The sequence below is a fragment of the Gopherus flavomarginatus genome, chromosome 21 (genome assembly GCF_025201925.1).
Source record: "Gopherus flavomarginatus isolate rGopFla2 chromosome 21, rGopFla2.mat.asm, whole genome shotgun sequence".
Lineage (NCBI taxonomy): Eukaryota > Metazoa > Chordata > Testudines > Testudinidae > Gopherus > Gopherus flavomarginatus.
The window spans coordinates 17,179,530-17,197,775 of NC_066637.1; the positions used below are offsets into that span (position 1 = coordinate 17,179,530).

At 51.2% G+C, this 18,246-nt stretch overlaps 1 protein-coding gene across 5 annotated transcripts in view; it reads left to right on the top strand.

Annotated features, from left to right (window-relative positions):
* ATP13A2 (ATPase cation transporting 13A2) overlaps positions 1–13,951 on the top strand; it is a 74,054-nt gene extending 60,103 nt beyond the window's left edge. For all 5 annotated transcript variants that reach the window (XM_050931317.1, XM_050931316.1, XM_050931320.1 and 2 more), the window contains 13 exons: positions 363–476; positions 1,610–1,766; positions 2,285–2,405; positions 3,076–3,200; positions 3,617–3,777; positions 4,549–4,659; positions 5,526–5,605; positions 8,334–8,486; positions 9,232–9,328; positions 10,384–10,607; positions 11,004–11,155; positions 11,284–11,456; positions 12,317–13,951. In XM_050931317.1, coding sequence (XP_050787274.1) covers positions 363–476; positions 1,610–1,766; positions 2,285–2,405; positions 3,076–3,200; positions 3,617–3,777; positions 4,549–4,659; positions 5,526–5,605; positions 8,334–8,486; positions 9,232–9,328; positions 10,384–10,607; positions 11,004–11,155; positions 11,284–11,456; positions 12,317–12,487 — 1,839 coding nt within the window. In that variant the 3' untranslated portion in view covers positions 12,488–13,951. The remainder of the gene's footprint in view (positions 1–362; positions 477–1,609; positions 1,767–2,284; positions 2,406–3,075; positions 3,201–3,616; positions 3,778–4,548; positions 4,660–5,525; positions 5,606–8,333; positions 8,487–9,231; positions 9,329–10,383; positions 10,608–11,003; positions 11,156–11,283; positions 11,457–12,316) is intronic.
* The last annotated feature ends 4,295 nt before the right edge of the window (positions 13,952–18,246 follow it).

Sequence of the window (18,246 nt, forward strand, 5' to 3'; positions counted from 1 at the left end):
AGCAGTCTGGAGCCCGGTCCCACCATGGGGCCGATGGATTAAAAAGGCTTGCACTAGTGCTTGGAAAACAGCCACAGAGACACTACTTTGAAGTCGCAACTTGGGCTCTGAAGCCCACCCCCACCCAAGGCTTCAGGCACTAGCACAGGTCCCTCGACCCTGGCTGGGAGGCTCATTCCAAAATGCTGTGTAGGCGTATCCTAAGAGGCCGCATCTGAAATGCAAATTGCTGCCTTTGTTTAAAGAGCCGGTTGGTTTTGTATGGCTGGGTGCTGCGAGCTCAGCTGTTGGGTGGGGGATGGATGCTCGGCTTGGAGAAAAGGGGCTGCACGTTCTAAAGTGCCCAACTTCCTTGGTTTCAGATCCTGGAGGAGGCCACAGGGGAGGAGGCCAAGCTGCATGCAGTCCAGCACTTTGGGACAAAGGTCCTAGCGATGATGAGGCCGCCCCCTCTGGAAGAACAACCCCACGGCATGGTGAGGTCCTGCTTAGCTGGTGTCCTGATTGCACACTGATGAAAGTGCCACGCTGGAGTGGGAGGGAGGGGATGTTTTATACTATACTTCAGAGAGGAGCAGCCCTGTGCAGCTTAGTTTATCTTAACTACCGTGTTGGCACCTGCTGCTGGGGTGACGGAGATTCCAAGCCCAGAAGGGTCCATTGTGACCATCTGGTCTGACCCCTGGATAACACCAGCTGGAGAACTGCCTCAAAGCAATTCCCAGCACATATCTCCTAGAAAAACATCCACTTCTGATTCCAAAATAGCCAGTGATGGAGAATCCACCATGACCCTGGGTAAATTGTTCCAATGGTTAACCCCCTTCGCTGTTAAAAATCTACTTCCCACTTGCAGTCTGAAATTGTCTAGCCTCCAGCTGTTGGATTGTGTCCATACCTTTCTCTGCTACACCAAAGAGCTCACATGGCACAGGCACCAAAGCTGAGAAAATTATTTTGGTTCAGGGAATCTCACCCAAAAATCCAGGAGGGGAAATCAGCTCAATTCAAACCATACTGAATTTTTTCAACATTTTTCATCCTACTGAAAACTCAAAAACCTTTTGTTTCAGATCAGCCAAAACCTCTCAGGTCGATTCAAAATGAAATGTTTTCTTTTGTTGTTTCAAGTGGATCAAAAGGTTTTGGTCAACACAAAATGAAAATTTTTTTGAGTTTTTTCATTTTCATTTGGCCGTTTTTGGGAGGGTTTTTTTCCCCCACTTTTTTTTTTTTTTTAGTTGGCCAAATGAGCGTTTGAAACACTATTCCCAAATGGAAAGTTGAAATGAAACATTTTAACTTTGAAAAATAATCATTTTTAAGTCAAAATTATTTAGTCAAATTCAACTCGAATTCGTGAATAGTTTCAGAGCCCCCCAACGTGCATTTTTGACACCCCTCTCTCTCAAAAAAGAAAAAAAAAATTTCCCCCACAGGTCCCATTCAGATGTGCCATTCCTACCACCCCAGAAGCCAGCAGTGCTCCTGGCGGGTAGGTATGTGCCACCGTATGGCTGGAACCCTGCCACCCACAACTGATGTGCCATGTAATCTTAGCACCACTTGGCACTATCTGGGCATGTGACAGATTCCATTCCCTCCCCAGAAACACGTGGTGTCCATTGGGATTCTCCGTCGGTTCCCGTTCTCCTCCTCTCTGCAGAGGATGAGCGTCCTGGTGAAGCTGCCTGGTGACGCCCCTTCAGAGGCGTACATAAAGGGGGCTCCAGAGATGGTGGCCAGTCTCTGTAAGGAAGAAACAGGTAAAAGCCAGGGACCCACATCTCACTGCTAGGGATGTCTGACTGCCTGCTGGGTTTGGCTGTTGGCAGTGGAAACCACCCGTTGGTATTTTCCTTTGCTCACCAAAGACGACCTAGAGAGGAGGCAAATGGTTCAAATTTCATGAGAAGCAACAATAGCGACACCTCTGTTTATGGCAGCCTGATGTTGGAGCCCATTGGTCGCTCCATCTTAGGACTTGGGAGGCAGGAGGGGCAGGTTCTCACCAAACAAGGCTAAGAAACTCTGCCACCCAAATCTCTCTAGGTCATGTACCTCGATTGCCAGCTGTTTCAACTTCCTGTCTCCTTATCTTGGGAGCAAAAGGGAGTGGATCAAACCATCATGTGGGCAGTAGATGAAACGAGTGGCCTCTTGAATTTCCAGTAGCCCAGAAAGTGCTGATATACACTAGATCAGCCATTGTTCCCAAACTGGTTCTGCATGTGGTCCCTACCTTGGACGTAGTCTGCGTTGCTGATACAGCCCTTCCTTGCAGTCCCTCTGGATTTCTCCCAGTTGTTACGACACTACACTGCAGATGGTTTCCGGGTCCTGGGGCTCGCCTACAAAACGCTAACTACTGTCAGAACCTTTGAGGAAGCTCAGCAGCTGACACGGTGCGTGAGCCTGTGTGATGTTTTCCTTCCTTCTCACTTTCCTCTCCTCCTTCCATTTCTTGTGTGATCCTTGGGGCACTTCAAGTTCCCTGAGTCAGCTAGAGCTGGGCAAAAAATTTTGACCGAAATCCTTTTCTGAGAAGAAAAAAGTTGCTTCGGCAACACTGCACCGTTTCACAAATTTGTGTCTGTTTCACTGAATTGTCTCAGCTGGGGGCGGGGGAGGGGGAAGAACCATAAATCAAAAAATTGAAAGGTTTTGGGGGAGGTTGGGATTTTTTTTTTTTTAATCCAAGACTTCATTTAAAAATGTTCTTTACGTTTATTAAACTGATCAAAACTGTTGAAAAATGGTCAAATGTTTCATTCAACCCCAAATGATTTTTTTTTGTTTGTTTGGAATTGTCGGCAAACCGAAAAATCACTTCTTGGCATAGCTCTAGGGTCAGCATTGAAACAAAAATCAGTTCATGGAAGTTCTCTGGCCTGTGTTATAGGAGGTCAGGCTAGATGCTCACAATGGTCCCTTCTGACCTGAATCTATGAATATTAGGAGATCTAAATGGCTTTTAAAGAATCAGACGCTAAAGTAACTGCCAGTCTAATTCACTCCCCTAACCTTGTGCTGGCATCCGACACTTATGCCAAGTGCCCTGTTGTGTCCTGGCAGGGAATCCGTAGAGAGTGGAATGACTCTCCTTGGCTTCCTAGTGATGAGAAACGTCCTCAAGGCAGAGACGGCCCCCGTGATCCACCTGCTGAGGAATGCAAACATCCGCACCGTCATGGTGACAGGTGACCTGCAGAGCTGCTTCTGGGGTGGGGATGGGAGAGGCCAGATCTATGGAAGGGATCACATGTTTAAAGCTCATTGCAACTGTAAAGGAATAAGTGTGAGGTCTAGTGGTTAGAGCAGGGGACTGGGAGCCAGGAGTCCTGGGTTCTGTTTTTGGCTCTGCCACTGACTCTGACTGTCCTTGGGCTAGTTGCTCTGTTCCTTAGTCTATTTATCTGTAAAATGGAGCTAGCAAACAGACCCCCCCCCTTTACAGGGGGAATGGGACTGGGAGGCTCATGTGTTCATGGTCCCTTATTTATTAAAAGCCTTGGGAAGAGCAGCCGTGTTAAGTCTGGTTCTGGTTGTGAAACCCCGAGCCGATGCAGCGCTGCTCTGAGAGGTGTGAACTCTCCCGTTCCTCTCCCCTTGCCAGGGGACAACATGCTGACCGCGGTGAACGTGGCCAAGAGCTGCCGGATGGTGGAGCTGAAGGAGCGGGTGGTGTTCGTGAACGCCTCGCCGCCCAGCCACAACAAACCCGCTGCCCTCAAATTCATCCTCTCCGATGACTCCCAGGGGCAGGAGCAGCCACAAGTGAGTCCCAGCCGGGCCGGCAGGAAAACCCAACAGCCTTGCATGTGAATCCCTTCCTCCCATGCAGTATTATGGGGTATGGAACAAACAGGGCCATGCAAGAGCCCTCTTCGGCCCCCATTCCCCCCCAGCTGAGCTTGTGAGGCATCCAGCTGGTACAGTGGTGAGCAGAGAGCTGGATGCCACACATCCCATGGCACAGGGAATCCAGGGCCCTACAGTGGGACTCACTAACTTGCCCTCGTCCTTTCCTCTTTATTATCTGCAGTGTCATGTTACTCAGAGGTGCCTGTCAGGAGCTGGGCCCCATTGTGCTGGGAGCTGTACAAGTGTCCTGTATCTTGCTCCTGCAGGCAGGCCGGTTCCCCACCCCCAAGAATATACTCATCCCTGAACTGTAGCTGACTCTCTTACGCCGGAACAGGCAGGCCCAGACCAGAGCCGGCAGGCGCGGCTGCCCCAAACTTCCGGCCGCGTTGGGCAGTGGGATCCGATCTAGCCTGCGCTTCCTCAACCAGGGCAGGGCATCTCCAAGGAGCCGCCTCTCGGGCTCAGCGAGCTGGGGACTGGGTCGTGGATCAGGGCGCGACCCTGATTTGGGGCCGACGGGGTGGCCTAGCTTGATCCAAACCCCGCTCTTGTTTTGGTGTGGGAGGGATGATCTCCCTGCTCCCCCCACCACTGATCTCAGATGCTGGGGCTAGGTTAGACTGTGGAAAGAAGTGAAGTCAGCGAAGAGCTGAGCGGGTGCCGGTCTGGTTTGCTCCGCAGGGCCTGTACCAGCAGGATGGCTGTTCACTCGAGCAGCAGCCCTGCCACTTGGCACTGAACGGGAAATCCTTCGCTGTGGTCTGTGAACACTTCCCCCACCTGCTACCCAGGGTGAGTCCTTCCCTCTCCTGCCTCTTCCATCTCATGTAAGCAGCCTGCTGGAGGTGAATCCTGCCGTGTGTCTGCTGGGCAGTGGGGATGGCAAAGGTCTCCTGCCCACCACCAGTCTGGGCTTTACGTTTCTCCTCCTTGTTTTCTGCCCATACCTGGCAGTAGCAGAGCAGACACACACAAGCTGCAGCGTTCCCAGGCTGCCATGAGTTTGTCTCCCTGCAGATCAGGTAAGGAGGCAGCCCCTGCCTTGTAGGATTTCAGGGCCCTGTGTCATTGCAGCTAGGAGCATGGGTGATGCGTGAACTGCCAGCTGGGGGAGGCGAGCCCCTGGCCCGACCCAAGATCCTGGACCCCAGAGCCCCCCCACCGCAGCCGCCAGCCCTTGCCCCCAGTTAGCGCCCCCCAGCACCAGGAGGGCGGGCGGCCCAAGCCAGGGGCACCACACGGGGAGCCACAGAGGGGGACATGGGGGCAGAGCATGGGTGGGGCCACACCTGGCTGTTTGGGGAGGCACAGCCTCCCCCAGCCTATGATACCCACCGCCCATGGCTAGGAACCTCTCCTGCGGGTTCCCACCATCACTGGAACAAACGTTCCCGAGTCCCCATGGGAACCAGCAGTGGATACTACATAGCCACATTGCTCGCCACGATCCACCGCCCCCACCTAACCACCGTGGAAGCAATCCAGGGACCAGAGTCACACCAGAAAGGAAAATGGCCCTTCTCTCGGGCAGCAGCCACTCCCGTCGTCCCATTGCTTGTGGTCCGTTAGTCTCTACTCAGTAGCCTCGCTGGTTGTTGCTCTGCCTAAGTGCTTTGGATGCCATGACTTAACCTGACCACGAAGCTTTTCCCTTTCAGATCTTGATTCAGGCCACGATTTTCGCTCGCATGTCGCCGGACCAGAAAACACAGCTGGTTTGCAGGTTACAAGACCTTAAGTAAGTTGGGGGAAAGAGGAGGATGACAAGATGGTGGAAAGAGGAGGATGACAAGATGGTGTAAGACCTAACACTTCCTTCCAAAGCGACCTCTTGTCAATGCAAAGCAGGACGCTTCGTTTCTCATGGGCTCTTGGCAGCTGTGAAATCAACTTGCAACTGACCACGCCATTGGATCCATTTCCGTCTTTTCCCTCCCCCACCCAAAACCTGGGGGTTACCCTACTTTCATGCTGCAAAGCCTAGATCCAGCCTTTTCCCCAAATTCACAGGTGTTTGGCCCTTTTATGGAGGGAGTGGGTCTGAGCTGTGACGTTCAAATCTGAGTTTCCCCAAGGTCTGAGCTTGTTGAGAGCCTGGCTTTTGATCCATACCCATCTCTTGTTTCTGTAGGCAGGTGGAAACAATGTTTTTTTAACTACAGATTGCGAGGGAGAGATAAAAAGTCAGGATTCAAGAAACCTTTAGGAAAGTCCTAGAGGACTCGGAACCCAAATGCTCAGGTGCTTCGGCTGTTTTGGAAGGGGAGATCTTGTGGGTTTTTTTAAGCCAGAGGGAAAAGAAATTTTCTCTGGCAGCACTTGGAATTATAGATTTTCCCACACTATCACCAGATTTAAATTTTTTTTTCCTCCTTTGATCTGACCGACTGAGAGCTTCTAATTACATTGTAAGATACTAGAGTATCCCAGCTACAAATCCAGCCCATCTTTGAGGCAGACAGCACTTAGAATCATAGAATGTCAGGGTTGGAAGGGACCTCAGGAGGTATCTAGTCCAACCCCCTGCTCAAAGCAGGACCAATCCCAACTAAATCATCCCAGCCAGGGCTTTGTCAAACCTGACCTTAAAAACCTCTAAGGAAGGAGATTCCACCACCTCCCTAGGGAGCCCATTCCAGTGCTTCACCACCCTCCCAATGAAATAGTGTTTCCTAATATCCAACCTAAACCTCCCCCACTGCAACTTGAGACCATTGTTCCTTGTTCTGTCATCTGCCACCACTGAGAAGAGTCTAGATCCATCCTCTTTGGAATTTGTCAGGGTCTCAGTACAACCTGCATCGTGTACTGACGTTACTAGCACTTCCAGCAGTGCAGGGAGCTGTGAGGTCTAAGGCGACAACAACACAAAACTTGTCTGCCAAAAACTTACCACTATTGCTACAACTGGTCCGTCTCCACCAATGGCCACAGACATGAGAGTGCTTAACCAGCTGTACTTCACGCCCTCGCGTTGCCTCGCCCTGCGTGAGGCTGTGGTTAGACACAGGCCCTTTGGCTACACAAGCGTTCCCATGATTGTTGCTGTTTGTGGAGCTGCACCAGAGGTGAAGGCAGGAAAACTTTGGCAAAGAAGTCCTGTGTAGACAAGACTTGTGTGTAAACTGGTAGGAGAACCCGGAATTCCGGAACCGGTGCCTTTTGCAGATCAGCACGAAGAAACCAATTCTAAGCTCTGTAGGGCAGGGCCTCTCTTTTTGTTCTGAGTTTGTGCAGCGCCTAGCGCCAAGGGGTCTGTTCCCTGACTGCAGCTCCACTGTGTGACCCAAAAAATAATAAAATCCAGTTAATATTTTACACAAATGACATAAATTTAGTTAATCTAAGTAATTGAGAAATTAGCACATTTGTCCTTAAAGCTGAATCGACTTCTCTTATTGACTTGAATCTAAACAGTTTTAAGTACAGAGTTATTGTCCGGGGGATGGAAGATTTTTTTTTTAATAAAATAAGCATTTCAATTTCTCTTTCAGGTTTTTTTTTTTTAGTACTTACATAGGTCCAAAGAAATGTAAGAAGCGAATTGATCACAGTCCCACTAGTATGCATGCGGTAGTAGGCATTTCTGATACTGTTTCATCTAGCAGCAAATGGCACATAGCAAGATCCAGATGCTGGAAGTTGGACAAATTCATAGCAGAAAGAAGGCGCTGTGAGGGCCATTAACCATTGGTGCTATTTACCTAGAGGTGTGGTGGATTCTCCTTCACGTGAACTGTCTGAGAACGGGTGTCGTCCTGAAAAATACGCTCTTAGCGCCAACAGAAGTTATGGGCTTGATACAGGGGTCACTGCATGAAATTCTCTGGCCTGGGTTTTGTAAAAAGTCAGGCTAGATGATCCTGAGCGTCCCTTCTGGCTTTAATCTGTGGATTCTGTGAAATGCCGAGCACCCTCATCTTTTTCCAGAGTCAATGCAGGCTGAAGTTGCTGCATGTAACAGGTGCAAGCATGTGTTGCCCTTATTAATAGAGGCTCTAGGTCCCTGCCCCGAGGAGATTACAATCTAAACCTTATACCAAGTTGCAAGTGTCTCCCCTGCTGTAAGGGGATTTGAGTTGATCTTTATGGAATGATTTTTATGGGGAAAAATATTTCGTAATTAAATGGGGGCAGGGGAGGGAGTCAGACTCCTGGTTTCTACTCCTGACTCTGCCACTGATTCTGGGGCAACTTGGTCCCCCCCTCTCTGTGCCTCCATTTCCCTATCTCTAAAATGGGACTGATGATCATTCTAGCCCATCTCCCAGTGGGTTGGTAAAGCTCGTTGCTATGAAGAGCTTTGCACAGGCCTGGCGCCTGTATTGGCAGATCTCAATGTACCGTCAGTGCTTTTAATACGAAGTGCCCAACGTTTTTCGATCCAGGGCGCTCCGTTTCCTGAGAGGGAGGAGGTGGGAATCCTTTGGCTTATACTGTTCGTGTGTGCATATCTCTTGCCACAGCTATTGCGTGGGGATGTGTGGGGACGGCGCCAACGACTGCGGAGCACTGAAGGCGGCCGACGTGGGGATCTCTCTCTCGGAGGCGGAGGCCTCCGTGGCTTCACCGTTCACCTCCAGAATCGCCAACATCGAGTGTGTGCCCGTGGTCATAAGGTGGGCTTCGTCCTCCAGGAACCACGGAATTGCAGTCAGGATGGGGGGAATGGAACGTGGGGTCGAGGTGGAGATGTGAACATGGCAAGGGGTTGGCAAATTGGCTGGAGGGACGTGTACTGGCTGCCGGGATGTGGCCTGGAATGCGGGGATTAATTGATATTAATTAACAATATTCTGAGAATCTCAGTGCTTGTATTTTTGTGACCGAGGTCTCTGACTCCCTGATCATAGAATCATAGAAGATCAGGGCTGGAAGGGACCTCAGGAGGTATCTAGTCCAGCCCCTGCTCAAAGCAGGACCAACACCAACTAAATAATCCCAGCCAGGGCTTTGTCAAGCCTGACCTTAAAAACCTCTAAGGATGGAGATTGCACCACTCCTTAGGGAACCCATTCCAGTGCTTCACCACCCTCCTAGTGAAATAGTGTTTCCTGATATCTTCATCCTTTGCCCTCTCTCCTCTTCACCCTGCGGGGTGTATCCGTGACCTGCACTAGGCCCTAGGCTGGCTGCTATCACCCCTTCCCCTCACTCTGTCCCCTCCTCCTTGCCCCTAGCCCAGAGCTATGTCACGTAGGGTTTTTGAACTATCCATGGAGGCAGCTGCTTGACCCACAAACCTGGTCTTCCTCCCTGCTCTAAAATGGAGTCCAGTCGATTCATACCTCTCCCCCTGCACAGAAGTGCCTGCCCCCCTTGTCCACGAATGGAGGGTCCAAGTCTTTCTGATCTCTCTTTCAGGGAAGGCCGATGTTCTCTGGTCACCTCCTTTGGAATTTTTAAGTACATGGCCCTGTACAGCCTGGTGCAATTCGTCTCAGTGCTTCTCCTCTACACGGTGAGTGTTTCAGGCACCATCATTGCTGGGTCAGAGGAGAAAGGGGGACTGGCTGGTTCTGGGAAGCTGTAAGGAGAACCTCTAGACTCCCTGGTTTGAATCCAGCTAGGGCCTCTTGCTTACCACTGTCACAGCTTGCTGGCCAGGGCAAGTGAAGTGATGGAGCTGGCTGCTTTGGGAGCATGGGCAGAGAGGCCAAGAGTCAAATGGGCCTGGAGACTGAGCTCTGTTGGTGCCCTGAGAGATGTTGGGTGTCCAGTCAGGGCCAGGGCGAGGTACGCTGGTTGAATGGAGGGGAGGTAGCATTGCTGTTCCTGGTATAAACAGAGGCCCTGGATCGCTGAGGCTGTCAGTCGAGCCCCTTTCACCAGCCTGCTGCCAAAGCTGGGGGTCCCGAAGGAGGCAAAACATGAACGCCCGTGCTCCTCAGTGTCTCCAAGAGCCCCCCCTCAAGTGAGAGGAGGCAGGCTTCAGAGGAGGTCTCCAGGCCTCGGCTGCAGCAGTGGCACTCAGCGAAAGTGGGAGTTTGTTGAGATGAACGGGTGGAGGGAGGCATGTGCGTCAGGAGGGTGGGGGGCTCAGAGGTTGGGGAGGGGAGCATCCTGTGACGTGGGATGGGTTTTGGGGTCCTCTGTGTAAACTGGTGTTTGTAACTTTGAAAGACAGAACGATAGAGACCATAACGCACCACTGCCCGCTGGAAATGGAACTGCCCGACCATGTGTCATAGCCCCCTTTACTGCCAACAGCAAACTTGGATTCTCCTTTAGCTCACGTAGGCAGGGCCTGTGCTTTTCATAACCCAGGCCAGTCTGAGCAGCTGGGCTCTGCAACGGAGCAGCACCGTAATGTCCTAGTCAGCCACTGATCTGTTGCCGTATGTTGAATTTGGGTCTTTCCTCACAAGATTCTGCTTTAGTGACTTTCTGTCACTGCTGGATTTGAACCAGTGACCTTGAGATGAGGCTCTGTACCCCACTGCCCAGTCCCCTGAGCCATCCCAGTCTGCTCCTGATGGAATATCCCATTTCTCCTTCTTTCCTGCCCACGCCCAGATTAACACCAACCTGAGTGACTTCCAGTTCCTCTTCTTTGACCTGGTCATCACTATGACCGTGGCTGTGCTGATGGGCAAGACCGGACCTGCCAAGGAGCTGGGCACAAAACGTCCCCAGGGGGCACTGATCAGTATCGTTGTCCTCGGCAGCCTCCTCCTCCAAACAGCTGTGTTGATCACAGTTCAAGTCATGAGTTACTTCATCACAGTCTCACAGAGCTGGTAAGTGTCTGTCCTTGCCTGGAACTGGCCATAGCAGCTAAAAGGGGAGGACACAAAAGCTCATTTTGGCCTTATGAAAGCGACCGTGTTGGGAATCCCCAGACTGAATCAGAGCTGGGGGTATCTTGTCTCCTCCCTGGCCAGCACCACCTGTATCAGGCGCCGGAAGAGCAACCTGCCCCCAGAGGAAGTTCCTTCCTAACCCCTGTCAGATGGGTCATGCCCTGAAGCATGGGGGTTTCTTGCCTTCTAATACTCAGCTGGGAACCAAGTGCTGCTCTCTGCAGTGGCTGGCTCCAGGCCAAGCCAGCTGCACATTGCAGGCAGGTCCTGCCAGATTACGCTGCGGTCAGAGGCTCGTGCCTGATCCTTGTCCCTCCCCTACTTCTTGCCCAGGTATATCCCGCTGAACAGCACGGTGAGCGCCCCACAGAACCTGCCCAACTACGAGAACACCGTGGTGTTCTGCATCTCGGGCTTCCAGTACCTGATCCTCGCTGTCGCCATGTCCAAGGGGTACCCCTTCCGGGAGCCACTGTACACCAATGGTAAGAGCCCAGCCGGCCTCCTCTCTGCCCCTCTCGTCAGTAGCAGGGAGGGGGGTTCCCAGGGTCACTTGGCTCCTGTAACCAGCCCAGCGTGTCCTGGGTCCGTGATGTCTTCTCTTGCCCTCCAGTGCCGTTCCTGCTTGTCCTTGTCGCTCTCTTCGGCCTGACGATCGGGATAACTCTCTACCCGCTGGGCTTCGTGAGAGCCGTGCTGAAGCTGAAAGACATAAGCGACACGAGCTTCAAGATGCTGCTGCTAGGCATAGCCACACTCAACTTTTTCACAGCCTTCATGCTGGAGGTAGGAGGGCGGGAGCTGAATTCAGGGTGAACGCCCAGCTATGGGGACAGGGTTCCTGTGGGATCCCACCCTTTAATAGTGCCCCTCACTAGGCCCCCCCCCGTGGGTCAATGTTCCCAATGGGCTGGGGAGTGCTGGGCACTGCTCCTTCTAGAGCAGTGGTCCTCAAAGTGTGGGGCGCACCCCCCTAGGGGAGTGTGGAGGACCATCCGGGGGGTGCGGCAGGGTCCAGAGGAGCACCACTAAGCCCCTACCCGACCCCAGATCTGCTCTGGTCATGCTCCCGGCCCCGCACAGCCCTGGCCCAAACCTCAGCCAGTGGCCACAGCCCAGGGCCAAGGCTGAGGGCAAGGCCGGGAGTGGAGCCACACCTGGCCAGGGGTCTGACTGCCAGCCCCCACCGCAGCCTGGCTGCAGCTCCGCACCCGCCCCCAAACCCACTCCCAGCTTCAGCCCCCTTACTCTGTCCGCATCTCTCCCTCCTCCCACCCACGCTCCCCAAGCCGCAGCCCCATTCCCAGCCCTGGAGAGGCGTGGACAGGGATAAGGGGGGTGCCACCTTCAAAAGTTTGGGGACTGCTGTTCTAGAGCCAATCAGTGCTACAGAGTGCATCAGCCAGAGGGGACCCCTCTGGATTGGCATGAGTATGGGCTCCCTGCCTGGGCCCTTCTGACCTGCTCTCCAGCACAGTCCTGATCCAGGCCTGTCCTCCCAGGGACCGGTGGCCGATGAGCTGTTCCCTTCCACTGGAATGCTGTGAGTGTGTTGGGAGGGGAGCTTGACACTAGTGTGAGCTTCCCTCCGTTCTCCCCACATTCCCTGCCCTGACCCCATGTCCCTCTCGTCCTCCCCCTTCCAGGCCGCCCTGGATCATGGCATGCTTAACTGCCTGCGGCAGCTGCGCCGGAAGAGGGCCTCCAAGAAGTTGTTCAAGAGGCTGGAGCAGGAGCTCAGTCAGCAGCAGCTGTCCTGGCCGCCATTGAACGAGCCGCTCTTCGCCACGCCCAAAATGTCCATCTCTGGGAGCTAGCCCAGGCTCCTGGAGAGCCCTCGCTCCAGGGCCAGTGTCCGTGAGTCCAGCAACACCCTGGGGGAGCTTTTCAGCCTTCCCCGACACAGCTCCATTTATTTATGTTCATCTGTCCATCGCTGCCTTCCCCATGGGCTCTGGCTACTGCAGGGTTCTCAGTGCCCAGCCCCAGTGAGACTCCTCATGCTGATCGCCCCAAGGTGCTCGCCTCAGGGGATGGATGCGGGAGGCAGAGGAAGGGCCAGGGAGCCCATCTCCCCTGGGATGCAAGTACTCAACCCGACCTCACTCTGGAAAGCAGAGCAGGTGGGGTTACCACGGGGAAGGCCTCAGCAGCATTAACACAGAGCAGCTGCCCTCCGCTCGGAAAACTATTCCAGCTCTCTGGCGTGCCTGGGTCAAGCACCAGTCAGGATCAGATTCAAGCAAGTGACTAGTCCAGTCGTGCCTGTGACTCAGGAAGAGGAGCTGTCCAGGACTGCTGCTGTGTCGTAGTCACAGCACCCTGTCGAATGGTTACCTTCCCCATAAGGGGCCCCAGCTGATCCTTCATCCCCTGTGGGACTGCACTCTTTCACTCGCTGTGGGTGGCTAGGTCAGATCCACAGCTGGGTGATTTGCCCTGGACTGGGCATGGAGCAGTCCTCACAGCTATGTTGCACCTTGTCGGGGAGAGATGGGGGGGGGCAATGTTTGAAAAGGGGGAACCGCTCCTGCCCTGCACCCTTGTGCCCTTGGTGTTAAAAGCCACTAATAAAAGATGGCCTCTATTGCCATGGTGCTGCACTCGTCTTGTGGCTCCTCTCACTGTGAACAAGCCACCTGCATCCCTCCACAGACGAGGCGGTGACCTCCGAACAGCCACACGTAGCAGACACTGTTAGCTTGCCAGACATGTGTGCAACCCAGCTGCTGTAGCAAACGAAAGTGTTACCTGCCACGTGTGATGCTCATCGCTCATTGAGAAACAGGCATGACAAGCTGTTGGAACGTGACAGAGGATGGGATTAGAGATATTTAATTAAGAATATTGTTGAGAGCTGTATTTATTCCATCCCCCTCCTCGCCTGTTCATCAGAGCAGGTAGAATTGTAGCAGTCGGCTGTACTGTCCATCCAAACTGATCCTTGTCTCCACTCTTGGGCAACGCATGGATTGCTGCTACTGTTCCAAAAAGCTGGGTCACTTGCCACCACTGTACTGGAGAAGCTGCGAGCCAGATGCCAGGTTTGTGCACTCCCACTACTGATGGGTCCTCTGCTACAACGTTAGTGGTGACGCTTTGGCAAAGTGATGGAATTGAAATGGAAAATGTGTAGCATGTACGCTCTGTTTTTATTCGTCAAAGTGTATCTAGAGGGGGTGTGTGTGTGCACGCGTGTGTGTAAATCATGTCCAATCTCCAACTTCGCTGTGTTGCTTTTTTTGAGTGTATCTAATAAATGAACATTATTTTCTTGAAAACTAGCTTGTGCCATTTAATTCCGAGTGGCTACATTTCTCAGGTGCATAACAACTATGTAATGGAGAACAGGTACTGAGATTAAACCGGGCTACCCGGAGACTAGCACATGTCTACCCAAAAATAGGAACATGTATTTGTGATTACATGGAAAAATTCCTTTCTTCAAACAACAAGTTAACAGTAATATTCATTATTTTTCATGTTTTTTTACTGAGTACTGTTGGTCGTGGTATTTTTGTTTCTATATCTGCTTCTGTCACTTGCATAGTCTGATGGCTTTACTGACAAACCCATTTTAACGCTGCCAAATGCAAGGTCACACAGCTATGAACAAAGAATAACAGGTCATTGCGACATACCCAGGGTACAGTCTGACCTGGTGAACAGCTGTGTCCCCTCCGTTCTCCAACCTGTGAGAGCTACCACTCTGGCTGTGATCACACACAGGATATACTTCAGGAGTGCTAGAGCCAGCCACCCTTGAATTACACTGCAGAGCAACACTTGCAAATTCCCAGTCCCAGACTTTCCCCCAGAAATGTGTCTTGTACTGCCCAGCCCTCTCCTAGACAACACAAGCTCATAGGAAGTCTTGCCAGATTCTGCATCCAAAAAATGGAGCACGGTGGTCTAGATAAAACAGTAAAACTAGTTTATTAACTACAGAATGATGGATTTTAAGCGAGTACAAGTAATGAAGCATAAAAGTCAGAATTGGTTACAGGAAAATAAAAGTAAATTGCAACTAATGCCTAACTGAACAAGCTAGAGGGAGTTCAAAGCCAAGGTGTCTCTCACCACAATCTTATTGTTTCAGTCAGGATCCCTCCCCCAGTCCAAAGCTGTTTCCTTTGTTCTTCAGGTGTGGATGCCGTGGGAAGAGAGAAATGAGGAACCATTAGGAGCATCTCCTCTCTCCATTTTTAGCTCTTTCTGTTCTTCAAGAATCATCTCCTGCTGAAGTTCAGGAGACAAAGTCTATGTGGATGGGAGCCCCCAGTTGTTTCTTTGTCAAGATGTAAATCTTCACCCACATCCTCTTTCCTGCCAAATAGTGGTCACTCACTTAACCAGGCAATGATCCATTTGATTTTGTTGACGCCTGGCCGAGGTGTTGGCTACATTTTTGTCTCTGGGGAACTGGTTTGTGGCTTCTCCCCTCCAGATTTCATAGAATCATAGAATATCAGGATTGGAAGGGACCTCAGGAGGTATCTAGTCCAACACCCTGCTCAAAGCAGGACCAATCCCCAACTAAATCATCCCAACCACTTCGAACATGTCTAATAGTATCATACAAAGGAATCCTATAACTTGAAATCTGTGTGGCAACATTGCATGTAACCAGAATAATAATGATCAGCAAGTTATGAGCTTGTAAATGATATCACACAAGTCGTACCTTGTACAAAATGTATGTTCACCCATTTTAAAGGACTATCCCCAACTAAATCATCCCAACCACTTCGAACATGTCTAATAGTATCATACAAAGGAATCCTATAACTTGAAATCTGTGTGGCAACATTGCATGTAACCAGAATAATAATGATCAGCAAGTTATGAGCTTGTAAATGATATCTCACAAGTCGTACCTTGTACAAAATGTATGTTCACCCATTTTACAGGACTATCCCCAACTAAATCATCCCAACCACTTCGAACATGTCTAATAGTATCATACAAAGGAATCTATAACTTGAAATCTGTGTGGCAACATTGCATGTAACCAGAATAATAATGATCAGCAAGTTATGAGCTTGTAAATGATATCTCACAAGTCGTACCTTGTACAAAATGTATGTTCACCCATTTTACAGGACTATGATAGGGGTTCAGACTGTCACAGTCACCCTTATGATTAAGGCCAGAATTCATAGAGTTTAAGGCCAGAAAGGACAGTTAGATCATCTCATCTGACGTGTATTTCACAACCAGTATTTCACCCACTTACCCTTGTAGTGAGCCCAATAACTTGTGTTTGGCTAAAGCATCTCTTCCATAAAGTCTTGATCTGAAGACATCAATTGATGGAGACTCCACCACTTCCCCAATGGTTAATCACCCACATTGCTAAAAAAAAAAAAAAAAAAGTGTTTAATTTGAATTTGTCTGGCTTCAGCTTCTGGCCATTGGTTCTTGTTTATGCTTTTTTTCAGATGACTACATCCTAGAGAGCAATGTCTCTGAGAAGGATTTTGGGGTCTCGGTGCATAACTAATTTTACATGAGTGCCCACTGCAGTGCTGTATCTAAGAGGGCAAATACGACCCTTGGATGTATAAGCTGGGGAGTATTGGGTAGGAGTAGGGAGGTGGTATTACCTCTGTATGGAGCATCAGTGAACCGATTACTGGACAAGTGTGTCCAGTTCTAGCTTCCACTCTTCAAAAAGAATGTTGACAAATTGGAAAAGGTTCAGAAAAATGCTACAAGTGCAATTTCAGGTCAGGAGACTAACCAAGATGAGTCTATTTAGTTTATCCAAGAAAAGGTGACTTGATCATGGTCGACTCATTCCTACTTGGGGAAGAGATTTCTGATAATAGACCGTTCTTGAAAGTGGCAGAGATCCAAAGGCAGGAAACTGAGGCTAGAAAAATTCACACAAGCAATGAGGGACCCATTTTTTAACTGACGGTAATTCACCGTTAGAACAACTTACCAGTGGGCATGGTGGAGTCTCTGTTACATGACGCCTTTAAACCTAGACATTCATAAACAGATGTTATGGGCTTGATGCAGAAATCACTGGCCAAGGTTCCCAGACTAGTCTATGAAGCCTGCTCCTGAGCTGAGCCAACAGAGGTATTGGAGAGCAAGTCAGATTTCCATTGTGCATAGCAAGGAAATCATTCAGTTGCATTCGGGCTTCTGAAACTTCCATCAGCTCCAGCAGGAAGCCTAGAGGGCACAGCCTGGATAGAAATCTATAGCTTTTCTTTACTTTCCGACTTTGGATTCTGCTCAGCTGCTTAATAACGTGTGACTTCAGAACTGAATATCTGACACAGACGTCACCAAGGAGGAATCTACAAAGATCCATCCAACTCTCCTAGTCAGAGGCCTTCTCAGATGATAAGAGCTTCATCTAAAAGACTACTCTAGTCAGTAAGAGTCTGTCCAGTGACTTCACTGGTCCTTGGGATCGGCTTTGATCTGCATTTGCACACACTGATTCAGTATTTCCACCCATCTGCGAATTAGAGAGACAGGGTGGGTGAGGTGATATCTTTTATTGGACCAGCTCAGTTGGAGACAGAGAGACAAGTTTACACAGAGATCATCTTCAGGCCTGGGAAAGGTACTGCAAATACCCACTGGAGGGCGACGTGAGACTTGAGCTTCAGGCTATGGAGGAGAAGCTGTAGCCTCTGAGGCCATGTCTACATCTAAAGTTTTGCAGCGCTGGTTGTTACAGCTGTATTAGTACAGCTGTATAGGGCCAGCGCTGCAGAGTGGCCACACTTACAGCAACCAGCGCTGCAAGTGGTGTTAGATGTGGCCACACTGCAGCGCTGTTGGGCGGCTTCAAGGGGGGTTCCGGGAACGCGAGAGCAAACCGGGAAAGGAGACCCGCTTCGCCGCGGTTTGCTCTCTCGTTCCCGGAGCCACCCAGCAAACCGCAGGGAAGGAGATCTGCTTGCTCTGGGCTCCGGGAACGAGAGAGCAAACCGGGAAAGGAGACCCGCTTCGCCGCGGTTTGCTCTCTCGTTCCCGGAGCCACCCAGCAAACCGCAGGGAAGGAGAGATCTGCTTGCTCTGGGCTCCGGGAACGAGAGAGCAAACCGGGAAAGGAGACCCGCTTCGCCGCGGTTTGCTCTCTCGTTCCCGGAGCCACCCAGCAAACCGCAGGGAAGGAGATCTGCTTGCTCTGGGCTCCGGGAACGAGAGAGCAAACCGGGAAAGGAGACCCGCTTCGCCGCGGTTTGCTCTCTCGTTCCCGGAGCCACCCAGCAAACCGCAGGGAAGGAGAGACCTGCTTGCTCGGGGGTTCGGCGAACGCGAGAGCAAACCGGGGAAGGAGACCAGCTTCGCTGCGGTTTGCTCTCGCGTTCCCGGAGCCACCCAGCAAACCGCAGGGAAGGAGACCTGCTTGCTCGGGGCTCCGGGAACGAGAGAGCAAACCGGGAAAGGAGACCAGCTTGATTACCAGAGGCTTCCTCCTTCCACGGAGGTCAAGAAAAGCGCTGGTAAGTGTCTACATTGGATTACCAGCGCTGGATCACCAGCGCTGGATCCTCTACACCCGAGACAAAACGGGAGTACGGCCAGCGCTGCAAACAGGGAGTTG